The sequence below is a fragment of the Schistocerca nitens genome, chromosome 3, assembly GCF_023898315.1.
Source record: "Schistocerca nitens isolate TAMUIC-IGC-003100 chromosome 3, iqSchNite1.1, whole genome shotgun sequence".
Classification (NCBI taxonomy): Eukaryota; Metazoa; Arthropoda; class Insecta; order Orthoptera; family Acrididae; genus Schistocerca; species Schistocerca nitens.
In genome coordinates this window covers 210668151-210695397 of record NC_064616.1, presented here as the reverse complement: position 1 = coordinate 210695397, position 27247 = coordinate 210668151, and the positions used below count along the sequence as shown (strand labels likewise).

General features: G+C 44.1%; 1 protein-coding gene across 8 annotated transcripts in view; it reads right to left on the bottom strand.

Moving 5' to 3' along the window:
• LOC126248162 (inositol hexakisphosphate and diphosphoinositol-pentakisphosphate kinase) overlaps positions 1 to 27247 on the bottom strand; it is a 585218-nt gene that overhangs the window by 450273 nt on the left and 107698 nt on the right. For 6 of the 8 annotated variants that reach the window (XM_049948910.1, XM_049948915.1, XM_049948911.1 and 3 more), the window contains exon 2: positions 10238 to 10435. In XM_049948910.1, coding sequence (XP_049804867.1) covers positions 10238 to 10402 — 165 coding nt within the window. In that variant the 5' untranslated portion in view covers positions 10403 to 10435. Of the gene's footprint in view, positions 1 to 10237; positions 10436 to 27247 lie in introns of those variants that run through there. The other 2 variants (XM_049948913.1, XM_049948912.1) reach the window with 2 other exon arrangements.

Sequence of the window (27247 nt, the reverse complement as noted above, 5' to 3'; positions counted from 1 at the left end):
ACCTCCGTTGCGTGCCGCAAATGTTCAGCTCAATAGTTACTCAGGCCAGAAAATACCAGTGTTAGGACAGTGCAGCCTTCTTGCAACATACAAGGGACAAACAAAACTTGTGTCATTTTACGTTCTTCGTTCTTCTACTGCAGTGAACTTGTTTGGTTTAGATTTATTTCAGTTGTTTAACTTGTCTATAGTAAATCAGGTCCTCTCAGTGATTCAGACTGTGCCTTCCGCCAGTGTTTCTAGTCTATGTGAAGAATTTGCGGACATTTTTGGACCGGGCCTTGGTTGCGCTAAGAACTATGAAGCACATTTGGAACTGAAAGCAAACGCGCAACCGAAGTTTTTCAGAGCGCGCAATGTTCCCCACGCATTGCGTGATGAGGTCGCAAGAACATTAAACGATTTAGAATCTCAAGGTGTAATTGAACGTGTGCAGGCTTCTCTCTGGGCCTCACCCTTAGTAATTTTGCCAAAACCTTCCGGAAAATTGAGACTTTGTGTGGACTTCAAGGCCACTGTGAATCCACAACTAGTAACTGTTACTTTTCCTTTGCCCCGCCCGGAAGATCTTTTTGACAAACTGTGCCCGGGAAAATATTTTTCAAAGTTGGACCTAGCAGATGCGTACTTGCAAATACCTGTGGACGAAGAATCCCAACGCGTCTTGGTGGTAAACACGCATCTTGGCTTGTATCGCTTCAAAAGACTGGCTTTCGGGTGTGCATCCGCCCCTGCATTGTTTCAGCAATATTTACAAAGTATTTGTGCGTCGGTCCCTACTGCTGCGAACTATCTGGACGATATTGTGATCTCCGGAAAGACAGAAGCCGAACATTTGCAAAATCTCCGGACATTATTTCAGGTCTTGCGACAAAATGGTCTTCGCTTGAGGAAGGACAAATGTGTGTTTTTTGCTCGGGATTTACCCTACCTGGGCCATGTCCTCAATGCCCAAGGAATACATCCGAGTCCAGAGCACCTCCGTGCCATACAGGATTTGCCGTCACCGCAGAACTTGAAACAGCTGCAAAGTGTGTTGGGGAAAATTAATTACTACCATAAATATGTTCCCCATGCCTCTTCCATTTCAGCTCCGCTTCATCGCTTACGCCGTAAAGGTGTTCCGTTCGTCTGGACGACAGAATGCGAACGCGCCTTTCGCCAGTTGAAATCGGCGTTGCTTTCACATACTTGCCTTACGCTGTTCGATCCCCAGAAACCCCTTTTGTTGATGGTAGATGCATCGGATTTCGGGATCGGTGCTGTGCTTGCGCACAAAGATGGATCGCATGATCGCCCTATTGCCTTTGCGTCAAAATTGCTCTCATCTGCGCAACGAAATTATTCACAGATCGAGAAAGAGGCTTTAGCTCTCGTGTTTGGTGTTACTAAGTTTCACGATTTCTTGTATGGTCGTCACTTTACCATCATCACGGACCACAAACCTTTGACATCGCTTTTTCATCCGAACAAGCCGGTACCTCCGCGTACGGCGCAGAAATTCATTCGCTGGTCTCTTTTCCTCTCGCAGTACCGCTACGATATCTTGTATCGGTCCACTGCTAAGCACGGAAACGCTGATGCGTTGTCCCGTTTGCCTGTTGCTGAGGATAAAGCATTCGATTCTTCCGAACTTGCCTGCATGTTCATTGATGCGGAAACCGATGACGTGGTCGCATCGTTTCCGATTGATTTTCGTCGTGTCGCTACAGCCACGGCTGCTGACCCTGTCCTTGCTCCCGTTTTGCGTTTTGTTGCTACGCAATGGCCCTTGTCCAAGTCACGGATCGAGGATCCGCTGGTTCGCCGATTTTTTGCTCACAAGGAGAGACTTTTTGTACGACGTGGTGTTTTGTTGTTGCGTTCTGGTAATGATCAGTCCCGAGTCGTGGTCCCACGTTCGTTACAGTCCTCTGTCTTACGGCTTCTTCACCACGGACATTGGGGTATAGTGCGTACGAAACAACTTGCTCGTCAGCACTGTACTTGGTTCGGAATCGATGCTGTGATTACGAATATGTGCTCCTCTTGCGTGGCGTGTGCCGAACAGCAATCCGCACCGCCGCGGAAATTCTTTGCATGGCCGAAAGCCACTTCCCCTTGGCAACGCTTGCACATCGATTTTGCTGGTCCATTCTGGAATGCTCGTTGGTTGGTTGTGGTCGATGCTTTCAGTAATTTTCCTTTTGTTGTCCGGATGTCTTCCACGACGTCTTCTGCCACAATCCAAGCCTTGTCTGCTATCTTTTGCATTGAAGGTCTTCCGCAGACTATTGTTTCCGACAATGGCCCACAATTCATGTCCGCAGAATTTCGGTCCTTCTGCAAGGCCAATGGTATTCATCATCTGACGTCCGCGCCGTTTTCGCCTCAGTCAAACGGTGCCGCGGAACGATTGGCCCGGACTTTCAAGTCACAGATGTTGAAATTGAAAGAGTCGCATTCTCGGGAGGACGCATTATTGCTCTTTTTGTCCTCGTATCGCTCTCAGCCCCGCGATGGTCGCTCGCCGGCTGAGTTGCTCCATGGTCGTTCTCATCGAACCTTGATGTATTTGCTGCATCCGCCGCATCAGGTTGCTGTGCAGCGGCAGACTCCTGCATTTGCTCCTGGCGATGTTGTCTTCTATCGCACCTATCGCGGTTCACGGCGTTGGCTCGCAGGGCGCATTCTTCGCTGCCTCGGCCGCGCGATGTATTTGGTTTTGGGGGCCTCTGGTGAGGTGCGTCGGCATCTCAATCAGCTGCGCCTCTGTCGTCGCCCGGGTTCTGCCGCTCCCCGTCTGCTTTCAGCGACGGGGCCGTCAGGTCAGCACCCTGGGGACCCATCTACTGGCTCGCCTCATCCCCAGGTGTTACCGACGCTGCCTTCCGTTTTGCCTCATGGCGTCGCGCCGCCGCCGCCGCCGCAGCCGCCTCCGGCGCCGCCCGCAGTGGACGCTTCGCTGCAGCCGCCACGCGCCTCGCTGGGTCACGCGCCGCCGATCGCTTCCCGTGACCAGCTGTCCTCCGCCATGGAACTCTTGCCCGCTCCGGACCCGATGTCGTCATCGCGCGTCGGATTCTCCGACCACATGGAGGTCGACCCTTCGGCCCCTCCTGTCTCTTTACGGGCGCATACACCGCATGTTGACGTGCACCCTGGACTAGGTTTTCAGGCGTTTCCTAGCTCCCCTCGGACCGAATGGCCGGGTGCGGGTGGCACAGCCTCGCCTGTTGTTAGGCTCCCCAACTCATCGCATACGTCAACATGGGGTCCTCCCCACGGCGGGCGGAAGCCTTATCTCACGACCGTTCGCCGATTTGCGGGGGAGGAATGTGGTGTCACAGCCAGACACCACACGTGCTAGGTGGTAGCTTAAATCGGCCGCGGTCCTGTAGTACATGTCGGACCCGCGTGTCGCCACTGTGTGATCGCAAACCTAGCGCCACCACAAGGCAGGTCTCGAGAGACTGACTCGAACTCAGCCCAGTTGTACGGACGATAGAGCTAGCGACTAGACGTACGAAGCCTTTCTCTCTCATTAGCCGAGAGACAGAATAGCCTTCAGCTAAGTTAATGGCTACGAACTAGCCAGGCGCCATTAGCCTTACAGTGATTGTAATTAAAGTCTCCTTTGTGCGATGTACCACAATGATTTATTAAAGATAAGTATTATACCAGCTACGTACTTTTCTTCATAGCATTAATTACGTATCCTGTTCCAGTACTTCACGCCCGTCTGCGTTAGTCTAACGTGCCTTTTAAGCCACCTCTATCTACAAGGTGTTCGCCCAGCTGCCGACACATCACAAATAAATAAAAATCTGTAATTTTCCATTGTAATGACGCCAAAGAATGTTTATTTCATGTTGCATTTTGTCCAGTTCTGTTTTGTCGAGTTTGGTGTTCACATCTGTAGGCTCTAAAGCTTAAATACGTCTTCGAGAATTATTTATGAAGAGTTATACTGAGGAAGAATTATTACTGAATTTTTCCAAGATATTAATTTTCAGAAGAGTTTGATTTCGATTTTTTGAATCTTTAAGGTTTTACAGTCTGATTTTAATATGGGGAAAATAAGATAACTTGCAAGAATATAATTTCCAAGAAGAAACAAACGAGAGCTAAATTTCAAAAGTTTGCGCAAACCAGTTGGACTGAGTGACGTAATTTTGCAGAAACGAATCAACTGAAGGTGTTTTAATTATAGTTTCGTTGAAGAATCTTTTATAGAGAACTTTTAAAGAGTTTAAATAATTTTTTGAAGTGTTTTGTAAACGACGTAGATGACGTCTGCACATGGTCAACAAAAAATCATTGAGTCATACGCGTCGTTACAGTACAGCAGGAGATGGAACTGGGCGAGAGGCAACGTTGCGGGCTGCTATATAGAGAAAACAACCTGGGCGAGACAACGGACGTTACACTCAAGCCGCCAGCTCCCCATTTCAGTGTTGTGGCTCCCTAGTAGCCTATCCTCCCAGCCGCCTTTAGAAGAAACGTCCACCCCAGCACCAACAGAAATACCCAGTGAAACTACCGTGTGCCCAACTGCAGAATAATAAGGTGTCAACGAGTTTATTTCTATGTGTGTTTGTGTACTGGTGTATTATTTTGTATATGTGGTTATTTACGTGTTTACGAGTAAAATAAGGGTCCCAGAGAGGGGCTAAAGTGTTTGAAGACAGGGTGTTACAAAAAGGTGCGGCCAAACATTCAGGAAACATTCCTCACACACAAAAGATGTTATGGGACATGTGTCCGGAAACGCTTAATTTCCATGTTAGAGCTCATTTTAGTTTCGTCAATATGTACTGTACTTCCTCGATTCACCGCCAGTTGGCCCAATTGAAGGAAGGTAATGTTGACTTCGGTGCTTGTGTTGACATGCGACTCATTGCTCTACAGTACTAGCATCAAGCACATCAGTACGTAGCATCAACAGGTTAGTGTTCATCACGAATGTGGTTTTGCAGTCAGTGCAATGTTTACAAATGCGGAGTTGGCAGATGCCCATTTGATGTATGGATTAGCACGGGGCAATAGCCGTGGCGCGGTACGTTTGTATCGAGACAGATTTCCAGAACGAAGGTGTCCCGACAGGAAGACGTTCGAAGCAATTGATAGGCGTCTTAGGGAGCACGGAACATTCCAGCCTATGACTCGCGACTGGGGAAGAACTAGAATGACGAGGACACCTGCAATGGACGAGGCAATTCTTCGTGCAGTTGACGATAACCCTAATGTCAGCGTCAGAGAAGTTGCTGCTGTACAAGGTAACGTTGACCACGTCACTGTATGGAGAGTGCTACGGGAGAACCAGTTGTTTCCGTACCATGTACAGCGTGTGCAGGCACTATCAGCAGCTGATTGGCCTCCACGGATACACTTCTGCGAATGGTTCATCCAACAATGCGTCAATCCTCATTTCAGTGCAAATGTTCTCTTTACGGATGAGTCTTCATTCTAACGTGAACAAATTTTAAATTTTGACAATCAACATGTGTGGGCTGACGAGAATCGGCACGCAATTGTGCAATCACGTCATCAACACAGATTTTCTGTGAACGTTTGGGCAGACATTGTTGGTGATGTCTTGATTGGGCCCCACGTCCTTCCATCTACGCTCAATGGAGCACGTTATCATGATTTCATACGGGATACTCTACCTGTGCTGCTTGAACATGTGCCTTTACAAGTACGACACAACATGTGGTTCATGCACGATGGAGCTCCTCCACATTTCACTCGAAGTGTTCTTACGCTTCTCAACAACAGATTCGGTGACCGATGCATAGGTAGAGGAGGACCAATTCCATGGCCTCCACGCTCTCCTGACCTCAACCCTCTTGACTTTCATTTATGGGGGCATTTGAAAGCTCTTGTCTACGCAACCCCGGTACCAAATGTAGAGACTCTTCGTGCTCGTATTGTGGACGGCTGTGATACAATACGCCATTCTCCAGGGCTGCGTCAGCGCATCAGGGATTCCATGCGACGGAGGGTGGATGCATGTATCCTCGCTAACGGAGGACACTTTGAACATTTCCCGTAACAAAGTGTTTGAAGTCACACTGGTACGTTCTGTTGCTGTGTGTTTCCATTCCATGATGAATGTGATTTGAAGAGAAGTAATAAAATGAGCTCTGACATGGAAAGTAAGCGTTTCCGGACACATGTCCACATAACGTATTTTCTTTCTTTGTGTGTGAGGAATGTTTCCTGAAAGTTTGGCCGTACCTTTTTGCAACACCCTGTATATATATATATATATATATATATATATATATATATATATATATATATATATTGCTGTCTATGGACTCTGCATTTCAGCAGCTGAGGTAACCTGTCAACATTTCATTTAAGCCCGATTCGGGAACTTCCAGTATAACTTAATGGGAAGCAGACACTTCAGATCCTCCAATCAAGGACAAAGATGCACAGCTTTCTTGGCTAATTCCACTAGTCAACCACAGGTTTATTGACAGATTACGACGTTATCATTACTACATTAATGGTTTTCCAATGACCACTCTCATGGATTACTTAATTATTTTAGTATCATCGCAATGATTTGTTGATTTTGCACTTTTCACTTAGATTTTTACATGTGCATGACAGCACCATCTGATTTTACAAATGACATTTCTTTGGTTCATTTTAACTTAAATTTTCATCACAAGATGAATGATTTTGAATGGTCATCACTTGTTTGGCTAGGATGTTAATTTAGACATTTCCCATGTTATTCACTTGCTATGTTGTTTAAATGCCACCTCCTTATGCCAAGTGGTCCCATATTTGCTCCGCTCGTAGCGAGAATATTCATTCATGCCAGAGAGCACGACATCGCAAATTTTTTTAACCTTTTCTATATTACAAACTATTGTTTGGAATTGTTTCTATTTTTCTTTTTACGTAAGCATAGAACATAACGGTGGTAAAAGAAATGAACCAGAATTGTCCTCCCATGAGAAGAAAATTTCGGATCATTTCTTTCCATCCGCGCATGGGGTGATGAAACGGTACAGTAGTTTCCGCTCCATAAGCAGCAGGTTTCGCTGCTCTCTCGCACCGGGAAATACAAACGGAGGGGGCTCCGCCGCCAATTTTATTGCACGACGCGGCCGGCCGCGGGTGCAATAGAATCCATGTGGACGGGTGGAAAGAAATGTGTCAGGCTTCATAATACATATTTATATGTGTCGTGAATTATGCATTTCTTGTACGTGAATGTGAATCTGCGCATGAACTTTCCTAATCCTCTTTACAGCTTTCCGTAAAGCGTGGCCAAATCTTAGTTGGGAAGTAGTTCTGTAGTATAGTAGTGCCAACCTCAGTCCTGGGTAGGGGATCAGAGAAACAGCACAGGCAGGTAAAAGTCAAAGACGTTCCAGTGTCACAAGATTTGGGGTGGAGAGGTTGGTCACGGCCAAGTGGTTCGACCACCCCGTCCACCGGGGCCCAGGAAGACCTCCGGGTGCCCGTGATATTCTGGGAGTGTTACAGAAGACAGGTAAGTGACCAGACATGCCTTCAGTGCGTCTGTCTCTATGTCCACACGTGGAAGAGAGGTATTTGAATATTTGCACTAATTCTTTTATTTCCAGCTTCGGATTGTGCAAGGAAATGAATGTTCTCGTTTAATTTCGGAAATTTGACCCCTGTGTTAATTTATCTGGTCCTCAGTTTGCCCGTTATCTTCCTCACATAGTGGACGTGCCGTGTAAAATATTGGGAGACTTTGGTGGTATACATTTGGCCAACGCAATTCCGTCTTGCCCGTAGAAATGTGCGTGCAGACTAGTATATAATGTACCCGAGCTGTAAGTTGTAAAATTGTAATATCTGTAAACTGGAACAATTGGTGCAATGGCTGTAAAGTCGAGTGATAATGTTTAAAACAAATAGGTAATCAATTGTCATCAATCTTTATCATACCCTAAAAAGCACATGAGTCAAGTTAAAGGAATTCATTTAAAATAAAAGATGTAGAATGCAGAGACCCACACATCAGCGTGTGAGCCCTCCAACCCTTTGCCTAGTATCGTACAGAAAGGGCACGCTCTCTCGGTAGCGCTCTCAAGCTCCCCTCCCCAGTTATCCGTTGAGCAATTTTCATTCAGGGCTTGACGACATCAACTTTCATCTGGCGTCCCTAGGCAAGGAGGTTTGACGGTAATCTTTCATTGTCACATAAGCGGCGACATAAAGGTAGAAAAGTAATGTTTTTTGAGTCCAGAAAGCTCTGTGCAACAGAAACTGCAGATCATTTTGCCATTTTCATTGCGAAATTGCCGGCTTATTCATGTCTGGGGTAATAATAGAGGGCTGTTTGCCTGGGTTGTCTGCTAGCGTAGTGAAAGGTGTTTGCTTCTGCAAGGGAGGTCTGGTTTGTTTTCGGTACTAATCTCGATGGAGGCAGATAGACTATTAGTAAAGCAATGTTAAGAAATTCTCGCACCCCCAATAAGTTTTTTTATTGCTATCTTTATTCTGTACCGGCGCCCTGTGGATGTCAATATGAAACTCTTGTAGAATTTCATACTTGTTACTGCCTACTTTTTGCGCTTCTGTCAATAATGGAATTGACTTACGTGTGCCACTGATTGATTTTTAACTAAATTTCGTTATGAATCTTCACGCATTGAACGATATGGGGTACTTTGCCTTACTACAGCAGTTATGTTATCTCGATAAGCTGAAATGCATTTTTATTAGTACAGTCCATACTAATTAGCGTTTCTTCTTTCATTTATATCTTATATTTACGTGTTTTTCTTAACACACTAATCAGCATTAATATAGTCTTACGCATGATTGAAAACAGTCTGATAAAGTTCGGATAGTTTTTCAGTTTCACGCCTGTGCATAGTATGTTGATAGCACTTCAGTGAATACAGTGAACAGTTGATGCTGTGGTATTGTCAAAGCACGTGTTATGCATGAAGAGCCACTGCACTCACCTTATGTGACTTTGTGTTGTGGATTCGTAAGTAACTTTATTCTCAGTCCGATCTTCTAAGAGAACACACTTAGAGGTGTACTGTGACATCCGCACATTCTCAAGACGACCTTGTACAGCATGTGATTACTGCCTTGGAAGAGTGCAACTGTGCAGAAACCATTGTTTTCATGCAAGAGGGTTAATAATAAAATCAACATTATGCCTTTTTCAGTTGTTTGACCTGTTCTGCCCACAACCAGTTCATAATCCATTATGTAGGGAAACATTTTTAAACATTTTTCCTGCATTCACAACACCAGTTTGCACCTGGTGGCCAAAATTGGAACCAATTTTCTTCCAGTTTAAATCTGTTCAAGATTAACAATTAGCATACCTACCATTTTTTGCTGCTATACGACAATTACAGGGCACAAGGGGGCCTCTGTTAGTATATGTACCTACAAAAATGGCAACACAGCAAGTACGTGGTGCTCGAGAACGAACTATGACTGGATGGCGGCTGGCCCCTACCATTCTATTCGTTGAAATGTCAGTCGCAAAGTAATTTTAATTTGAGTATAACAGTGTCACAAGGTACCATCTGCCATGCACTGTATAGCGACTTGACTTGCAGAGTATATACGTACATGAAGACATAATAGTAATGGAGAGAAATGTTTAGGGGGGGAGTTTCAAAAATGAAAGGTCTAAAAGGCCAGAATGACTAGAAAACAAACAGAAAATGGTCTGAAAAAATGAAAAAGAATCATAGTGAAACAATGAAGGATATAAGAAGAAAAAGAAAGGAACAAAGAAAGATAAAGATTTGTTATTGACACATGGTCCCAAGAAGGGCTGAAAGTAGAAAGAAGCAAAGCTGTCACCATGCAGTATATCATTTTACAGCAGAGTTTGCTGTTCAATAATATCATACACAATTTTCCAACTACAAATAATTGTACTCTACTCACGTTAGTAAGCCTTCTACCCAAATATTAGTTTCTATTTCTTATTTTACTCTGTTGATTTACATGATTTTTACTGTATTACCTATCAAATTCCCTTAACTGATAAATGTCTAGATTTGAAATAGTTGTTTAGTCATCACCTGTGAAGCCTCCAATAGGAAGATGGAATAAAAAGTAATTAACAACAACTTTCAGATAAAAAAATGCATTCATTACATGTAAATTCTACATAAAATGTTGAGTAATTCCATGAGGTTTTCATAACTTCATAACAATTACTTATATACTATTTATTACATGTTTTATTGTATTGTGATAATAAACTGTTGACACTTACCCACGTTTTCACAGCTCTAACTCCACCACCAGCGCTAACACCAACGCCAACACCAACCCCACCACCAGCACCACCAGCACCAGCACCTTCTGGTTCTTCGCAATAAAGAGGATTCCTTGAATTTCTCAGCCCCTGGTAACCATGTTCGAGCTCAGTATAGGACATGGTTGGGACTGCTCACGGGCTGAGCCATGTAACCTGAACAAACGTCAACATTAATAGACATGGAAAATCTTTGTATCATGAATGTAAAACAGTTTTCACTTAATTTGTTTTCTACACTTCTTTAACATTAAAGACTTAAGAAAGCAATTGGGGAGAATATCTAGCTGCTTTCTGACTTCACAATTTCCTCTATAACTGTTTTAACTTTCTTTGCTGCCTCTATGTTATTGCAAGAGGTTATTTCAAGCAGATACTATAAAATTTTAACTTAATATGTTTGACTGTATTAGTGAGAGAGACTGAGACTACAGGATACAAAGTTACGTATGTTTTATATCAAATATATTGTAAATAAAATACGCTTAAGTTTTAATCCCTCTATAGTGTTTGATATTTTCTAGTGTGTTCATGCACCTCATTACACCAGTGGACACAATAGGCAGCCCTACATTTTAATGGAATCAATCAGCATTTTCACATTAGCAAACATTATGAGAAGAAAAAAGGAACTATAAGTAGGGGTGGGATCTCTCTCTTCTTAGCATGCTACCTGACTAGCATGAGTTACGGGTCAAATGGAAAGGGGGGGGGGCAGGGGAGAGGGTTGACTCGCATATTTATGAAGGGAGTTCCAAAAGTAAGTTCTACATTATTAAGGCAGGTCAAATAACTTTTACTGAATGCTACACTATACTTCAAAGTGACAGATATATAGGACTATTTTTTCAACATAGTTACCAAGTCTCTGTAAAGAACAGCCAGGAAGTTCTACAAACCATTCAATTCCTCGACAACAGAAATCCGTTCCTCAGTCACTGAGCCACTAAAGTGCTCATCATTGGAAAATCAACGATTGCTGGAAATCGGGCCCATGAATGCCTCCACATTATCATCTGTGGTCAACTTTGATGGCCTTACTTCCAGATTGGCATCAACTCCATTTGTTCGGTCTTGGTCGAATTGTCGGCCCCATTTCCCTATGACTGGATGTGACCTTTCATTTCGTGCATATACTGCCAGAATTTCACACTGGATCTGTTTGCATCTTTTTACTCATAATCATACTGTCGCACATACTTCAAATATGGAGTACACTTCTTGCTGCTATGTCATTTCACTGCCAGACTGTGATGCACCTTTATCTGTACTGCAGCAGAGCCATGTCTGCAGAAACATAGAACATTTGACACTCTTGTTGCGTTATGGTGTTAGCAAGGGATGTCATGTAGCTTACTTTTGGAAGTCCCCTCATACAAATAGCTGGCAATTCAAATTACAGTGTTTAATGAGTATTTGGGCAGTCTATATAATAGTTGATATACGAGGTGTACATAAAGTCCGGGAACACTTGTAATTATTTATTGCACAAGAACCAAACATTGTACAGATACCATACATACGTCACTTTGAAGAGAAACCCTGAAAGTCTGTTTTTGTTTTTTTTCTTTTTTTTTCATGTATACCGCCACAGCGTAGGTTGGTGTAGGTTGGTAATTTGCCGATAATCAGTGCTAGTCGCAAACATGGCGAGTTCAGGTGCGGAGCGAGCTTTCTGTTGTTCGACCAAACAAGTGTGCTACAGCTGTTCAACGGATGTTTAGAACCAAGTACGGTTAGAAGCCACCAACAAGGAAGGCCATTTACCATTGGCACAACAAATTCATTACGACGGGTTGCTTGTGCCCGGCAAAGAGAAGCGGACGTCCCAGTGCGAGTTAAGCGAACGTTGGAACGCGTACAAGAGACATTCATAAGGAGTCCAAAGTAATCAGTGCGTCGTGCATCCCGTGAACTGGAAATGGCTCCAATGACTGTGTGGAAAGTCCTGCGACAGAAGCTGTCTATGAAACCATTCAAATTGGAGCTAGTGCAGCAGCTCAATGACGACGACATAGACAAGCGTTTTGAGTTTTGTCCGCAGTTACAATTGAATGATTGTTTAATTTTTAGCGAGAAAGCCACTTTTCACACTAATGGGAAAGTGAACAGGCATAATGGTCAAATTTGGGGTACAAATTATTCACACAAATGCATTGAATTTGAGTGTGATTCCCCAAAGGTAAATGTTTTTTGTGCCTTGTCACGTCGAAAACTATACGGGCCATTCTTCTTCGCTGACAGCGCTGTGACTTGATATTCCTACTTGGACATGTTGCAGCAATGGCTGATGCCTCAAATGCAATCAGACTCTCCGTTCATCTTTCAGCAGGATGGGGCTCCACCCCATTTTCATCGTGAAGTTCGTGGGTACCTCAACACGGAGCTGCCGTATCGATGGATCGGCAATGCTACAGAAGGAGACAGCTGTTTCACGAAATGGTCTCCCCGATCACCAGATCTCACTCCGTGTGACGTTTTTCTGTGGGGACACATTAAAGATCTGGTGTAAGTGCCGCCTCTACCACGTGATGTGGCAGAGCTCCGGGAGAGAATACGGGAAGCGACTGACACAGTCGACGATGCCATGCTGGGACGGGTATGGCAAGAATTCGATTACCATATTGACGTATGCTGGGTCACTCATGGTTTGCATATCGAATGTTTGTGGGAAAAAAGTTCACAGTTTCTCTTCAAAATGAAATATGTATGACATCTGTACAATGTTTGGTTCTTGTGCAATAAGTAACAGTGTTCTCGGACTTTATGTACACCCTGTATAACAGCTATTCGAAAACGACTTTCACCGGTATCAATGTAGGGCTGGGGCCCATGAATGTACATATTTGGAAACATTCTAAAACGAAAGCATATGTGCTTTTTAACACAAACTTATGTCTTTTTTTAAATGGACCTCCTATATTTTTTCTTCAGCAATCCATAGCATGACAAAGCACATACACAATGGCGTTGATTGCATGGCAATATTCCCGTTACATCCCGAGATATTGAGACGCGAATTTGACGCTTGAAACACCCGACATGCGCTGCTAGCGCTCGTCCTCAGGCTCAGGCGTGAACCCCATGCTGCCCGTAATCCCAGCAGGATGGCAGCAGACCGTATTATTCGTTTCGGACCTCTTCATAAGTATGGAAGTGTGATTACGCATGTCAATCACATCGCGATTACGGGCAGCATGGGGTTCACGCCTGAGGTTCAGGACGTGCGCTAGCAGCGCATGTCGGGTGTTTCGAGCGTCAATTTTGCGTCTTAATATCTCAGGATGTAATGGGAATATTGCGATGCAATCAACGCCATTGTGTATGTGCTTTGTCATGCTATGGATTTCTGAAGAAAAAATATAGGAGGTCCATTTAAAAAACATAAGTTTGTGTTAAAAACACATATGCTTTCGTTTTAGAATGTTTCCAAATATGTACATTCATGGGCCCCAGCCCTACATTGATACCGATGAAAGTCATTTTCCAATAGCTGTTATTGTTCCAGAGATATTTTGGGTGGACAAGATAGCTGGGACACCCTGTATACTAGTTGATAATGGAACAGGTTTGCAACATGTCGAGAGTGAGGACAATACAGCGTAAGTTGAAGCACGAAGGTAAAAAAAAACTTAATGTTGATGGGTGCTCCAGGCAGTGTGTAGTGAGTTAGTGTGTGCTCCAGTCCATTAACAAGTTCATCAATGACAAGCAGCCAAAATTTGGAAACAGTTTAATTCACAAATATTTGGAATAAATACCGGGTGATCAAAAAAGTCAGTATAAATTTGAAAACTTAATAAACCACGGAATAATGTAGATAGAGAGGTAAAAATTGACACAAATGCTTGGAATGACATGGGGTTTTATTAGAACAGGATGGCGCTCCACCCCATATTGCTAGACCCGTGAAAGATCTCTTGCGCGCGTCGTTTGGTGATGATCGTGTGCTCAGCCGCCACTTTCGTCATGCTTGGCCTCCCAGGTCCCCAGACCTCAGTCCGTGCGATTATTGGCTTTGGGGTTACCTGAAGTCGCAAGTGTATCGTGATCGGCCGACATCTCTAGGGATGCTGAAAGACAGCATCTGACGCAAATGCCTCACCATAACTCCGGACATGCTTTACAGTGCTGTTCACAACATTATTCCTCGACTACAGCTATTGTTGAGGAATGATGGTGGTCATATTGAGCATTTCCTGTAAAGAACATCATCTTTGCTTTGTCTTACTTTGTTATTGCTAATTATTGCTATTCTGATCAGATTAAGCGCCATCTGTCGGACATTTTTTGAACTTTTGTATGTTTTTGGTTCTAATAAAACCCCACGTCATTCCAAGCGTGTGTGTCAATTTGTACCTCTCTATCTATATTATTCCGTGATTTATTCAGTTTTCAAATGTATACTGACTTTTTGACCACCCAGTATGATACACTGTTTATTGTACCTTATTCTGACACAAATAGCCAAAAAGCTAACTAAAATGATCTTGTGAAGAGAGGGCCGAGAGGTGGTCAGTCAAACTGTTGGGGGAAGTTTAATTCCCTTCAGCTTGTTCCCGTGAAGAGAAGACCAGTGGTGATGCCAAAGTGACACCATCTACCAACAGACAGCAACACAGAGATCATCCACGGGAACAGAAGAGCTAGCGGGCCAAGGTAAGAGGTCTGCAGCCTTGGCAGCATCATCAGTGGCCTCATTTTCCATCAGACCGACTCGGCCAGGAACCCACACGAACATCACGGTGGCTCCCTCAACAGTGAGCAATTGCAAGGTTTCTTGGATCCGTTGCACTAAGGGATGGACTGTGTACAGCACACAGAGGCTCTGAAGGGCGCTGAGAGAATTGGAAAATATGACAATTAAAAAGCTTGCTGGACGTACTGGGTGGCCTGAGAGAGGGTGAAGAGCTCTGCTGTAAAAATCGAGTACTGTTCTGGATGCCGATATCGAAAATGGTCGATGTCAATAACGAAGGCACACCCAACATCACAATCAGTCTTAGAACCATCAATGTACACAAAGGTGCTATCACTAAGTTCCGGGCGAAGGTCGAGAAACTTACAGCAATAGATTGAATAAGTCCAAGGTGAACAAGGGTTGCCCCGTGAAGCCAAGGCAGTGAAGGGCTCACACCCACTGGGAATGTGGCAGGTACCTTGAAGCTAAACTATAGGAGCAATAGCCGAAAGTAAACTCCAGGAGGTAACAGAGAAGAAGGGAGTCATCGACAAAGGAGGCATAAGATGAGTGGCCAGGCATGGAAGACAAATGGCATGTGGATGCTGGTGTGACAGTGACAGTTCAGCAGTTGCTGCAGAGAGACAATCAACCAGGCTACTGCAAAAGGTGTTGGTGGGCAATGTATTCCACGATGGTAGATTGTGTTAAGGAAGTATAAGATGGACGGACATGCAGATGAATAAACGAAACACCCATTGTAAAGTTCACAACGAAGAAAGAATTACCCACCAGAGTGGCCGAGCGGTTCTAGGCCCTACAGTCTGGAACCGCGCGACCGCTACGGTCGCAGGTTCGAATCCTGCCTCGGGCATGGATGTGTGTGATGTCCTTAGGTTAGTTAGGTTTAAGTAGTTCAATGTTCTAGGGGACTGATGACCACAGCAGTTAAGTCCCATAGTGCTCAGAGCTATTTGAACCATTTTTTTGAACAAGGAATTGGTGTAAATGGAGGAGGATGGTCTGATCCGCTCCCCAGGAAGTACCATTTAGGATATGTAGGACACTGAGGACCTAGGTACATTGTGCGGCGAGGTAGGACACATGGGAGGACCAAGAAAGTTTCCTACTAAGCGTGAGCCTCAGGAATTCTGTAGCTACAGTGAATGGAAGAGCAACGTGCCCTAGATGTAAAGACAGTGGAAGAAACCCAATGTGTCGCTAAAAATTCACACAAACAGTTTGGTCAGTGGAAAAGCATAAGCCACTGTCGAAGCTCCATGAGTAAAAGCGATCAAGGCAATGCTGAAGACACTGCTCAAGGAGACAAGTCCATGGTGAACTGCAACAGATGGCAAGTCATCGGCAAAAAGGTAGCTGAGATTCCTGGCAGGAGACAGTCCATAATAAAGTTAATGGCTACAGCAAAGATGATGACACTCAGGACACAGCCTTGAGGCATCACATTGTCCTGGACAAAGGTGTCTGACAAGGTGTACCTTGCAAATTCAATCTTTTAAAAATTCCTAAAGGAAATGGGACAGACGGCCACAGAAGCCCCACGAGCGTGAATTATGGAGAATACTAGTCCTCCAACAGTTGTCGTAGGCTTCCTAAGCTTTTTCCAAATCAAAAACTATGACAACAGTCTGGCATTTATACAGAAAACTGTTCATGACGTGGGTTGAAAAAGGGGAGGGGTGGTCAACTGCAGTATGGTGTACTCGGAATCACCGTGCAGTGTTAGTAGATAATGTGATTCGAGCCACCATACTGGTCGTCCATGAATCATATGTTCCATCGCCTTGCAAACACAGCTGCTGAGAAATGGGGCGGCGTTTGTCCTTACCAGGCTTAAATATGGTCTTGGTTGGTTAAAGCGACCAACATACAGCGACCTCGACCATACAGGTCTAGATGACTGTAAATCATAAAAAGCCTATCATGCAAAAATCAGGGGAAGTAAACACCAAGGTCTACCAATGTCAGTGAAGCTGAGATAAGGGATAAAAATAAGAAAGAGAGACAGAGAAAGAAAGGCAAGCAAGGTACCCCATGTAGGGAGCAGCCAGAAGACCCTGAAAGCACAGTTCAATGAGGGGACATACAGCTCCCATCTCTTACCAGAGGTACTCCACTAACTCAGAGATTGCCTTGGAAAGACTAGCAACACAGACAGGCCAAAAAAAGCACAGGCAGACAAAAGACGAACAAGTTAAACAGATCATGCGAAAGAGGAAGGAGGAAGAGTAAATGGGCAGGTAGTGTGAAGACTGGGCTGGACCACGAAGCCCAGACAGCTGCTGTCCAGTCTGGGCGTAAGAGGCAACAAGTTCTGCTAAACCCTCAAACGGCCAATAAGGTTAACTGGCACTCCTTTAAAAAGATTAGTGAAATCACACTGCACGAATATAACGTAAAACTTAAGTCATCCATTGAGGCATTGTCTCCTAACACCTGGGTGTAGCGAGTCAGGGAGATTAAGATTGGGACAGTCCAGCACAATTTGGACCACAGTTAAACGAGAGCCACAATGACAGTGGGGTGGGTCCTCAGCACAGAGGAGATGAACATGATTCAGCCAAGTATGGCTGATGCGGAGCCAGTAAAGGACAATAGAGTCCTTGTGACAGTCCTGCATGTAGGACCTCCACAGATTTGTGGTCTCCTTTATTACCTGTAGTTAGTTTGGTGACGTCAGAGTGAGACATTCCGTATTCCAGGTACCTAAAACTTGATGGCATGATACTACTAGGAGGTCTGTTTCCGGAATACCAATCTGAAGAGTCAATTTACTGGTAGCCAGTTTGGCCATGCTATCAGAGGGGTTCATTGCCCGATATCCCAACACGATCTGGGGTCCAGACAAACATCACTCACTGTCCACACTCCAGGGAATCCTCGATAGGAATTACCACAGGATGGCGAGGGATGCACTGGTTGAGAGCTTGAAAACTGCTCAAGGAGTCACTGCAGATGAGAAAGGAATCACCAGCGCAGGAGCGGACATGCTCAAGAGCACGAGAGATGGCTACCAACTCTGCAGTGAAAACACTAGAGCCATCCAGCAAGGAGTGCAGTTCTGTATTTCCGGTGTGAGTATAAGGAAAGCCTGCATGACTTGTAACCATAGAGCCATCAGGGTAGACTACTACTGAACCCTGTGATGCGCCAAGGATGGAGAAAAATTGGCGGTGGGGAGGCCTCGTGATGAACTAAGTTTTTCAGGCCTTGGGATAGATCAAGACAAAGCTGTGGCTTCACCAAAGAGGTGTATGTGAGTGGGTCCAGAGGACAGGTGGAAGAGGAAATAATCAAAGTTCAGAGAGGACAGACTGGCTGCAGATTCCAGTCGTAATCTGTGAACTGAATCATCATTGTGAGAGAAGGATTACCACATTTGAACAGAGTAGACAGTAGTTCGGATGCTTAGGAGAGCTGGGAATGTGTGGAAGTGAAACTGACAGGCTGTTGTTGGCACCTGATCCACTATGGAGGGACCCCAGCCTCCATGAGTACGCTGTCCGCAGACCTAGTCCGAAAGGGTTCTGTCACAAGTCGATCCCAACAGTGTGTGTCGGATTCATTACCTACGATGCTGAGGGTGATGCCGATCTGTAGGCCAGAGTACCATAATTGAGGTGGTATTGTATCGGGGCTTTGCAAGGCTGCAGCAGTGTAGTGCAATCTGCATCCCAGCTGGTGTTCCTCAAGCAGTGAAGCCTATAAAGTTGTGGCCAGCACTGTCGCTTAAGCTGCCAAAGATGGGGAACCCATGTCCACTGAGAATTGAAGACAAGTCCTAAAAAGTAATAAGTCTCGACCACACTGAGTAGTTGGTTATCGAGGTAAAGTTCTGGTTGTGGGTGAATGGTAAGATGTTGACAGTAGTTCATGACGTGAGTCTTGGTGGCTGAAAACCGAAAATCATATATCAGGGCCCATGCCTGCACCTTTCATATGACGCCTTGCAGTCTACATTCAGTAACATCTACAGTAGAGGAGCAATACAAGAGGCATATGTCGTCAGCATACATGAAGGGGTTATACTGAGAACTCCACAGCTGTTGCTAGACCATTGATGCCTACTAGAAAGGGAGAGACACTCAGTACAGAGCCCTGCAGGACCCCATTCTCTTGGATATGGGAGGGGGGGGAGGGGGGGTACTGTGAGAAGTAGCAACTCGAACCCAGAATGTACAGTGTGAGAGGAAGGTCTGGATAAAAATCAGGAGTGGACACTGGAGACCCAGTTGTGTAATGTAGCAAGGACGTGGTGTCGCTAGTGGTGTCATAAGCTCTTTCAAGGTGCTGACATTGAGCAAAAGTTGTTTGGTTGACAGACTCCAGGTAAAACAGATTATCAGTAGTGGAATGGCCTTGATTAAAACCACCATAGGGCAGTGCAAGAAGACCTCGAAACCCAAGGAGCCAACACACCCACCAGCCCACCAAGTGTCCAAGCAACTTACAGAGAACATTGGTGAGACTTATTGGGTGACAACTGCCCTTCTCTAAAGGGTGTTTAACTGCTTTCTGTACTGGGACAATGATGCTTTCTCTCCATTGTGACAGGAAATCACCCTCACTCCAGATGCAATTAAAGACATCAAGGATATGATGGTGACAACCCACTACTTGAACGTTTGGTTGTGGACACAGTCCAACCGTGAGGCTGTATCAGGGTAGTGAGCTAGCACACTGACGAATTCCCACTCGCTGAGTGGAGCATTATATGGCTCCATGTGGCGTGTCGTGAAATATAAGTGCTTTCACTCCCCCCGCTGTTTTAGAACATGAAAGGCAGGTTGATAATTCTCAGATGCTGAGGCTTGAGCATAATGCAGTGTGATAAGTTCAGTAACGGGATCTGGTTCAGTGTAGACAGTGCCATTCAAGGTAATATTAGGTACATCTGTAAGTGTCTGGTATCGGCAGAGATTTCTAATTTTAGCCCAAACCTGCAAAGGAGATATACGTGGTCCAAGAGTTGAAACATACCATTCCCATCAGTGTCGCTTCCATTGCTTTATTAGGTGGTGGGCACAGGCAAGGAGCCGTTTAAAGGCAATGAAGTGTTCCATCGATGGATGACGCTTATGGCGTTGGAAAGCCCACATACAATCTCTAATGGCCTCTGCTATTTCTGACGACCAAGAAGTCACTGTTTGCCTTCAGGGCAAGCCTGAGGAGCAGGGGATCGCTAAATCAGATGCTGAAAGAATGTCTATATGTATTATGGACTGCCTCATCAATATATCCATGCAGGGGGGAGTCAAGGTCGACAGCAGAGGCGAAAGCATACCAATCACCACTGTTGGGAGCTGATCTGAGCAGGCGTCCAGGGAAGTGATGCTGAGGGAGGGACAGGTTATCATGGACCCTACAGTGGATGGATGGGAGAAGACAAAGGCTGGAAATGGAAACGTCAATGGCTGAGAAAGTTCCGTGCACCTCAGTGAAGTGTCATTATGTCAGCGAGCTTGTTAAAGCAAGTAGTGCCTGTGACTGGGAAGGGGATGTCATTTTGACGAATATTGACCAACTTTTCATTTTCGAGATGGCTGCCACTTCTCCCAACTTGTCTTCTAATTTCTCCGCAAAGAACAAGGGCTTTGTGGGCAACAAGGAATCCTCCTCAGTCCCTGCACAAACCACGTATTGCAGGGAGTATTGCTCTGCTGGCCACTTAGACCCACACTCCTCCAACGTCAAAGCCAGGGAAGGGAATATTTTAGTGTGTTATTACTCTGTATTAAAAGAGGACTGTCCCTTTTATAGAGGCTGCTGGGGCCATATGGCCACCAGTGGGAGATTACTTCAGCTGCTTTATATGTGGCTCATCTGTGATGGTGCCACCCACTCGAAATGGGGCTCTCCCTATGGGCGCCACCTAGCTTCACACATTGTTTCCTGTTGCTCGGAGTCCCAGTGTCCCACTAACGATGGGCACATACTCAATGCAACAGGTGTATATGCCCATTGTTCACAGATGAAAAGGCACAAATGTGGAGCATACGCCTCATTCCTGCATGATACGCATTTCTGAAGAATTTCGAAAATTAGTGGCAGGTCAAACCCAACAACGATGACCATGTGTGTTTTTAATGAAAAGTTGTGGAATACGCTGGAAGTGGAAACTCAAGTCCCAATCATAAACCAGGGCCAAGCAGAGCCTGCACCAAGAAAACCATCCAATGAAGGGGCATAGGGGGAAAGGGATAGTGGATGTATAAGCATGTAGCACGGAAAGGAAGTAATGCTGCGAAGGCTAGCGTCCCGTGGTAGCCAAGCACATACTCACAAAAAAATTGTGGACCACCTGGAGGGCACGCTTCTGAGAGGCAAACTAAATCACGCTCGCATGTCGACATGCTGCCTTAGTCTGTTCGACTAGATGTGTTTCCAATCGAGCACATAAGGAGCATCATCGGACGACAACTCCTGTGTCATGAACAAACAGCACTAACCGTCCCTGTATTGACCGACCAAGAGCAACGCACATGTAACTCCGTCCCACAAATTGATATCTAGCACCTGTACAACACAATGCATGCACATTTGCATGCTTGCAGTCAACAATCTGGCGGTTACACCAGTTATTAACGTACCAGCATGTCACATTTGCAATGGCTTATTTCGCGCTGATATTAATTTGTGATCTTGCAATGTTGATCAGTTTAAATATATCACCTAGACAAATGTATTCTGGAAATTTCATTACTCCAAATTAATTACTTTTCGGTGCTGCAGTATCAGTTACAACCCTGTCCAGTTAGAGCTGTGCATACTTGATAAAGCATAACAACTGGAGCACATTAGGCGACTGACGATGCCTGTTAATGATTGTCTTCACTCGATAGGCTTCTGTCTAGTGGCACATATACAGGGTGTTACAAAAAAAGTACGGCCAAACTTTCAGGAAACACTCCTCACACACAAATAAAGAAAAGATGTTATGTGGACATGTATCCGGAAACGCTTATTCTCCATGTTAGAGCTCATTTTAGTTTCGTCAGTATGTACTGTACTTCCTCGATTCACAGCCGGTTGGCCCAATTGAAGGAAGGTAATGTTGACTTCGGTGCTTGTGTTGACATGCGACTCATTGCTCTACAGTACTAGCATCAAGCACATCAGTACGTAGCATCAAAAAAAATGGCTCTGAGCACTATGGGACTTAACAGTCCCCTAGAACTTAGAACTACTTAAACCTAACTAACCTAAGGACATCACACAACACCCAGCCATCACGAGGCAGAGAAAATCCCTGACCCCGCCGGGAATCGAACCCGGGAACCCGGGCGTGGGAAGCGAGAACGCTACCGCACGACCACGAGATGCGGGCTACGTAGCATCAACAGGTTAGTGTTCATCACGAATGTGGTTTTGCAGTCAGTGCAATGTTTACAAATGCGGAGTTGGCAGATGCCCATTTGATGTATGGATTAGTACGGGGCAATAGCCGTGGCGCGGTACGTTTGTATCGAGACAGATTTCCAGAACGAAGGTGTCCCGACAGGAAGACGTTCGAAGCAATTGATCAGCGTCTTAGGGAGCACGGAACATTCCAGCCTATGACTCGCGACTGGGGAAGATCTAGAACGACGAGGACACGGTAATGGACGAGGCAATTCTTCGTGCAGTTGACGATAACCCTAATGTCAGCGTCAGAGAAGTTGCTGCTGTACAAGGTAACGTTGACCACGTCACTGTATGGAGAGTGCTATGGGAGAACCAGTTGTTTCCGTAGCATGTACAGCGTGTGCAGGCACTATCAGCAGCTGATTGGCCTCCACGGATACACTTCTGCGAATGGTTCATCCAACAATGTGTCAATCCTCATTTCAGGGCAAATGTTCTCTTTACGGATGAGGCTTCATTACCACGTGATCAAATTGTAAATTTTCACAATCAACATGTGTGGGCTGACGAGAATCCGCACGCAATTGGGCAATCACGTCATCAACACAGATTTTCTGTGAACGTTTGGGCAGGCATTGTTGGTGATGTCTTGATTGGGCCCCATGTTCTTCCACCTACGCTCAATGGAGCACGTTATCATGATTTCATACGGGATACTCTACCTGCGCTGCTAGAACATGTGCCTTTACAAGTACGACACAACATGTCGTTCATGCACGATGGAGCTCCTGCACATTTCAGTCGAAGTGTTCGTACGCTTCTCAACAACAGATTCGGTGACCAATGGATTGGTAGAGGCGGACCAATTCCGTGGCCTCCGCGCTCTCCTGACCTCAACCCTCTTGACTTTCATTTATGGGGGCATTTGAAAGCTCTTGTCTACGCAACTCCGGTACCAAATGTAGAGACTCTTCGTGCTCGTATTGTGGACGGCTGTGAAGCAATACGCCATTCGCCAGGGCTGCATCAGCGCATCAGGGATTCCATGCGACGGAAGGTGGATGCATGTATCCTCGCTAACGGAGGACATTTTGAACATTTCCTGTAACAAAGTGTTTGAAGTCACGCTGGTACGTTGTGTTGCAGTGTGTTTCCATTCCATGATTAATGTGATGTAAGTTAAAGTGCCTACTGTTTCTGCTTAAAGTGAAAGAGCTTTGCTGTTGGTAAAACAAAGATCAGTGACATTTTACGAAACAAAAAGGTCACTCTGAAATCGTGGACTTAATAGTTAACAATTTCACGTTTGAATGGTTCTACCGTGCTTTCAGCGATAATTTACCATCTGGTTAATCTCTGACCTGCAAGACAGCACCCAGATTATCGTGTCAGATTGACAAAAAACGGGAACAGGACTATGCGACGGTTGTGTAGAAGGAAACATTTTTAACTGCGATGAAACCGGTCTTTTCTTCAGAACTCTTCGCAGTAAAACTATGGCCTTGAAAGGTGCAAAATATGTGTCAATACAATATCCGAATTTGAAAACCCTTTAATTACTGGTAGGCTGTGAAGCCTACATGTTTTAAGCGTGTTTACTTGAGTAAACTGAATATGGAGTGGTATGCTAATAAACGATCGTCGCTGATTTGGTCAATGGCATTTGGTATAAGAATGGCAAGACAAAGGAGGAAAGTGATTTTCTTTATGGATAATGCCACTTCCCATTGCAGTCCTGCACTAATAAATGTGAAAATAATCTTTGACACATGTCGCCAACCATTGGATCATATGATCATTCAAAATTTCGGTGTTTTACAAACAAAAAATGTTGAGATACATTTTCTCTCGAATAGTCAATGTTGAATCGAAGCAATTCTGTGGATTACTTCAGCCTTAAAACAAGTAACAACCACTAACCTCGGCAACTGTTTCAAGAAAACAGGGTTCATTTTTAATGACTGTGTGGCTCAACGATTGATGACGGCACCGAAGAAAATAATCTCCAGGAACATGAGCATGAACTTCAGACTTTCTGGAGAAATTTAGTAGATCTGAGGGATATGTAAATACTAACCATGCACTCTTCACAGAAAGTACATCAACTATTATAAGTGGACTCATACAAGAGTTTCATCAAGAAGGGTGTGGTGACAATGTCGAGAATGGTCAACATGATGATGATGAAACTGAACAGGACTTCACTCCACTTTCAAGTAAGCAGATAATTATTGAAACGTTAGCAGTTGAAACACATACTGAGAAGACCATTCATTATAAATGACTCTCTGGTTCAGAAAGAAATACATGATTATTTCATACCAACCGTCCACAATGCACAAAACTAATTTTGATAGTGTATTATAGTAAATGGGTATTTGTTAATATGGTATTGCACTTAAATATAAATATTCACTAATTTATTTATACAGCAGTACAGTAATTTTCTATCTACAGTACATCATATGCACTGTACAGTATATAAAGTTTATTCACATTTGCTGAATCTTCCGTTAGGTTAGTTATGAAGATATTACATATCGGTGAAACATGAAAATCATATTCTATATTGTATTTTTATCCGTATTCTGAACAGCAGACGCTTCTTGAAAGCAAACCTCATTTTTCCCCAAGGATTTCCAGTACTCAAACGTTTTACTCTATATATACTTTGTGTTGTATTGTATTGTATTGTGTTGTGTTGTGATGTGTTGTGCGTGTGTATGTGGAGGAGGGGAGGGCAAAATATTTCATATGTTTCGCTTAAGATCCACTTTACAGTTTGCGTTTCAACACCTCTCCACGATGCACCATTCCTCTCATAGAGTGCAGTTTGTTGATGATCTCCGTAACAACCTTGCACTTACTACATGCTCCCATAATAAATCTGGTAGAATCTGGTATTTTGTGAAGGCACTTGTTTCGTGGATGAATTACACTTAAGACTTTCCAATGGACCCCCCTAGCACCTGTTTTTCCTACAACTACTTGTATGTAATCATTCCATTTTAGGTCACTCCTGACAGCTTTCTCTAAAATTATAGAAAAGCTAATACATGTATAGAATTACTGATCATCTCCTGACGAATGGAGTTCTCAGCAAGAGCCAATTTGGCTTTCAAAAGGGCCCTTCAACAGAAGATGCAATCTATGCACTTGCAAATGAAGTCCTAGAAACCATTAACGAGGAAATGCTAGCAGTTGGTGTCTTCTGAGATTTGTCTAAAGCGCTTGACTGTGTTGATCACCAGATTCTCTTGCGAAAAGCAAAATTAGTAGGAATAAGTGGTGTTGCAGGCAACTGGTTACAATCATATCTCCAAGACTTGTCTTGAATAGCCCAGGTGGAGTATGTTATGTTTCCTCACATTCTGAATGGAGTTCCATTACATGTGGAGAGCTTCAGGAGTCAATTCTTGGGCCACTATTATTCCTGATTTTTATAAATGCTCTACCATCATGTACAAGCCTGCCGTGTAAATTTACATTATTTGCTGATGATACAATTTTTATGAGCAGTAGAACAGAGAGTAATCTTGAGGAATCCATTAATCACACTCCCAGATGTGGTTAATTGGTTCAAGGTGAATGGTCTCTCATTAAATTCCAGTAAGACCAGCTTTATTCAGTTCTGTACAAAAACAGAAGAAGAGAGACATAAGTGTGATATGTGGTAACCAGCCAACAGAAGGAATGGAAACAAAATTTCTTGGCGTGCACATTGACAAGAAAACGAACTGGTCTTCGCATATAATATATATCTGTAAGACGCAGCTCTTCTATGTGCGCTCTACGGGTTGTCACTACATGTGTTGAACCTAACACTGCAAAAGTGGCATACTATGGCTATTTTCACTCTCACTGAATACGGTATAATTTTTTGGGGCAACCAGGCATTAGCAAGGGAAGTGTTCTTTGCTCAGACGCGAGCTTTAAGAGTTATTTGCGTGTCGATTGCTGTAAAGAGACTCACGCAGAAATAGGTTTCGAAAACTTAAAATATACACAACCACATTCTAATGTATTTTCTCTCTCATGTGTTTTGTCTGTAAAAATATAGAGATATTTCAACCAAACAGTAATTATCATGAGCATAATACACGGAGGAAGAATGACACAAAGCAAGCACAGAAATTTGAGCTTGGCGCAAAAGGGTGTCCACTACACTGGAACAAAATTCTTCAATGCTCTTCCTCCTTAAATAAAGCCAGAGATTCATAACAAGACTAAGTTTAAGAAAACGCTAAAATATTTCTGCTAGAAACAGCTTTTTACACTCTAGATGAATTTTTAAATAAATGAATTGTAAAATTGTAATATTATATAATACAAGTTGACATCATGCCACAAAGAATGTTATTTAACTTGAGCTCTGTATCTGTTTGTGCTATGTATCTGTTCTTCTGTAGTGCTTTAATGATTCTAAGAAAATATGTATTGTCTTTTTCTGTACTGCTGCTCACAGAATTTACTGTATAAATTTTTATATAATTATGTACTCAAATGCCTGTATATGCTATAAGATTATCATATTGTATTTGTAAAAAACTGACTCGTTCCACGTCCTTGTGAACCCAACACAGTTGGACCTATGGAACACGAAATAAAATAAAATCCAGATAATTACTCCTAGGTATTGCAAACTCATTACCGTTTGCAGTGATATGTTGACAATAACACACTGAAGGGCCAAAGACACTGGTACACCTGCCTAATATCGTGTGGGGCCCCCACGAGCACACAGAAATGCCGCAACACGAGGTGGAATGGACTCGACTAATGTCTGAAGTAGTGCTGGAGGGAATTGATATCATGAATCCTGCAGGGCTGTCCATAAATCCGTAAGAGTATGAGGGGATGGAGATCTCTTCTGAACAGCACGATGCAAGGCGTACAGTGATGACGTCTGGGGAGTTTGGTGG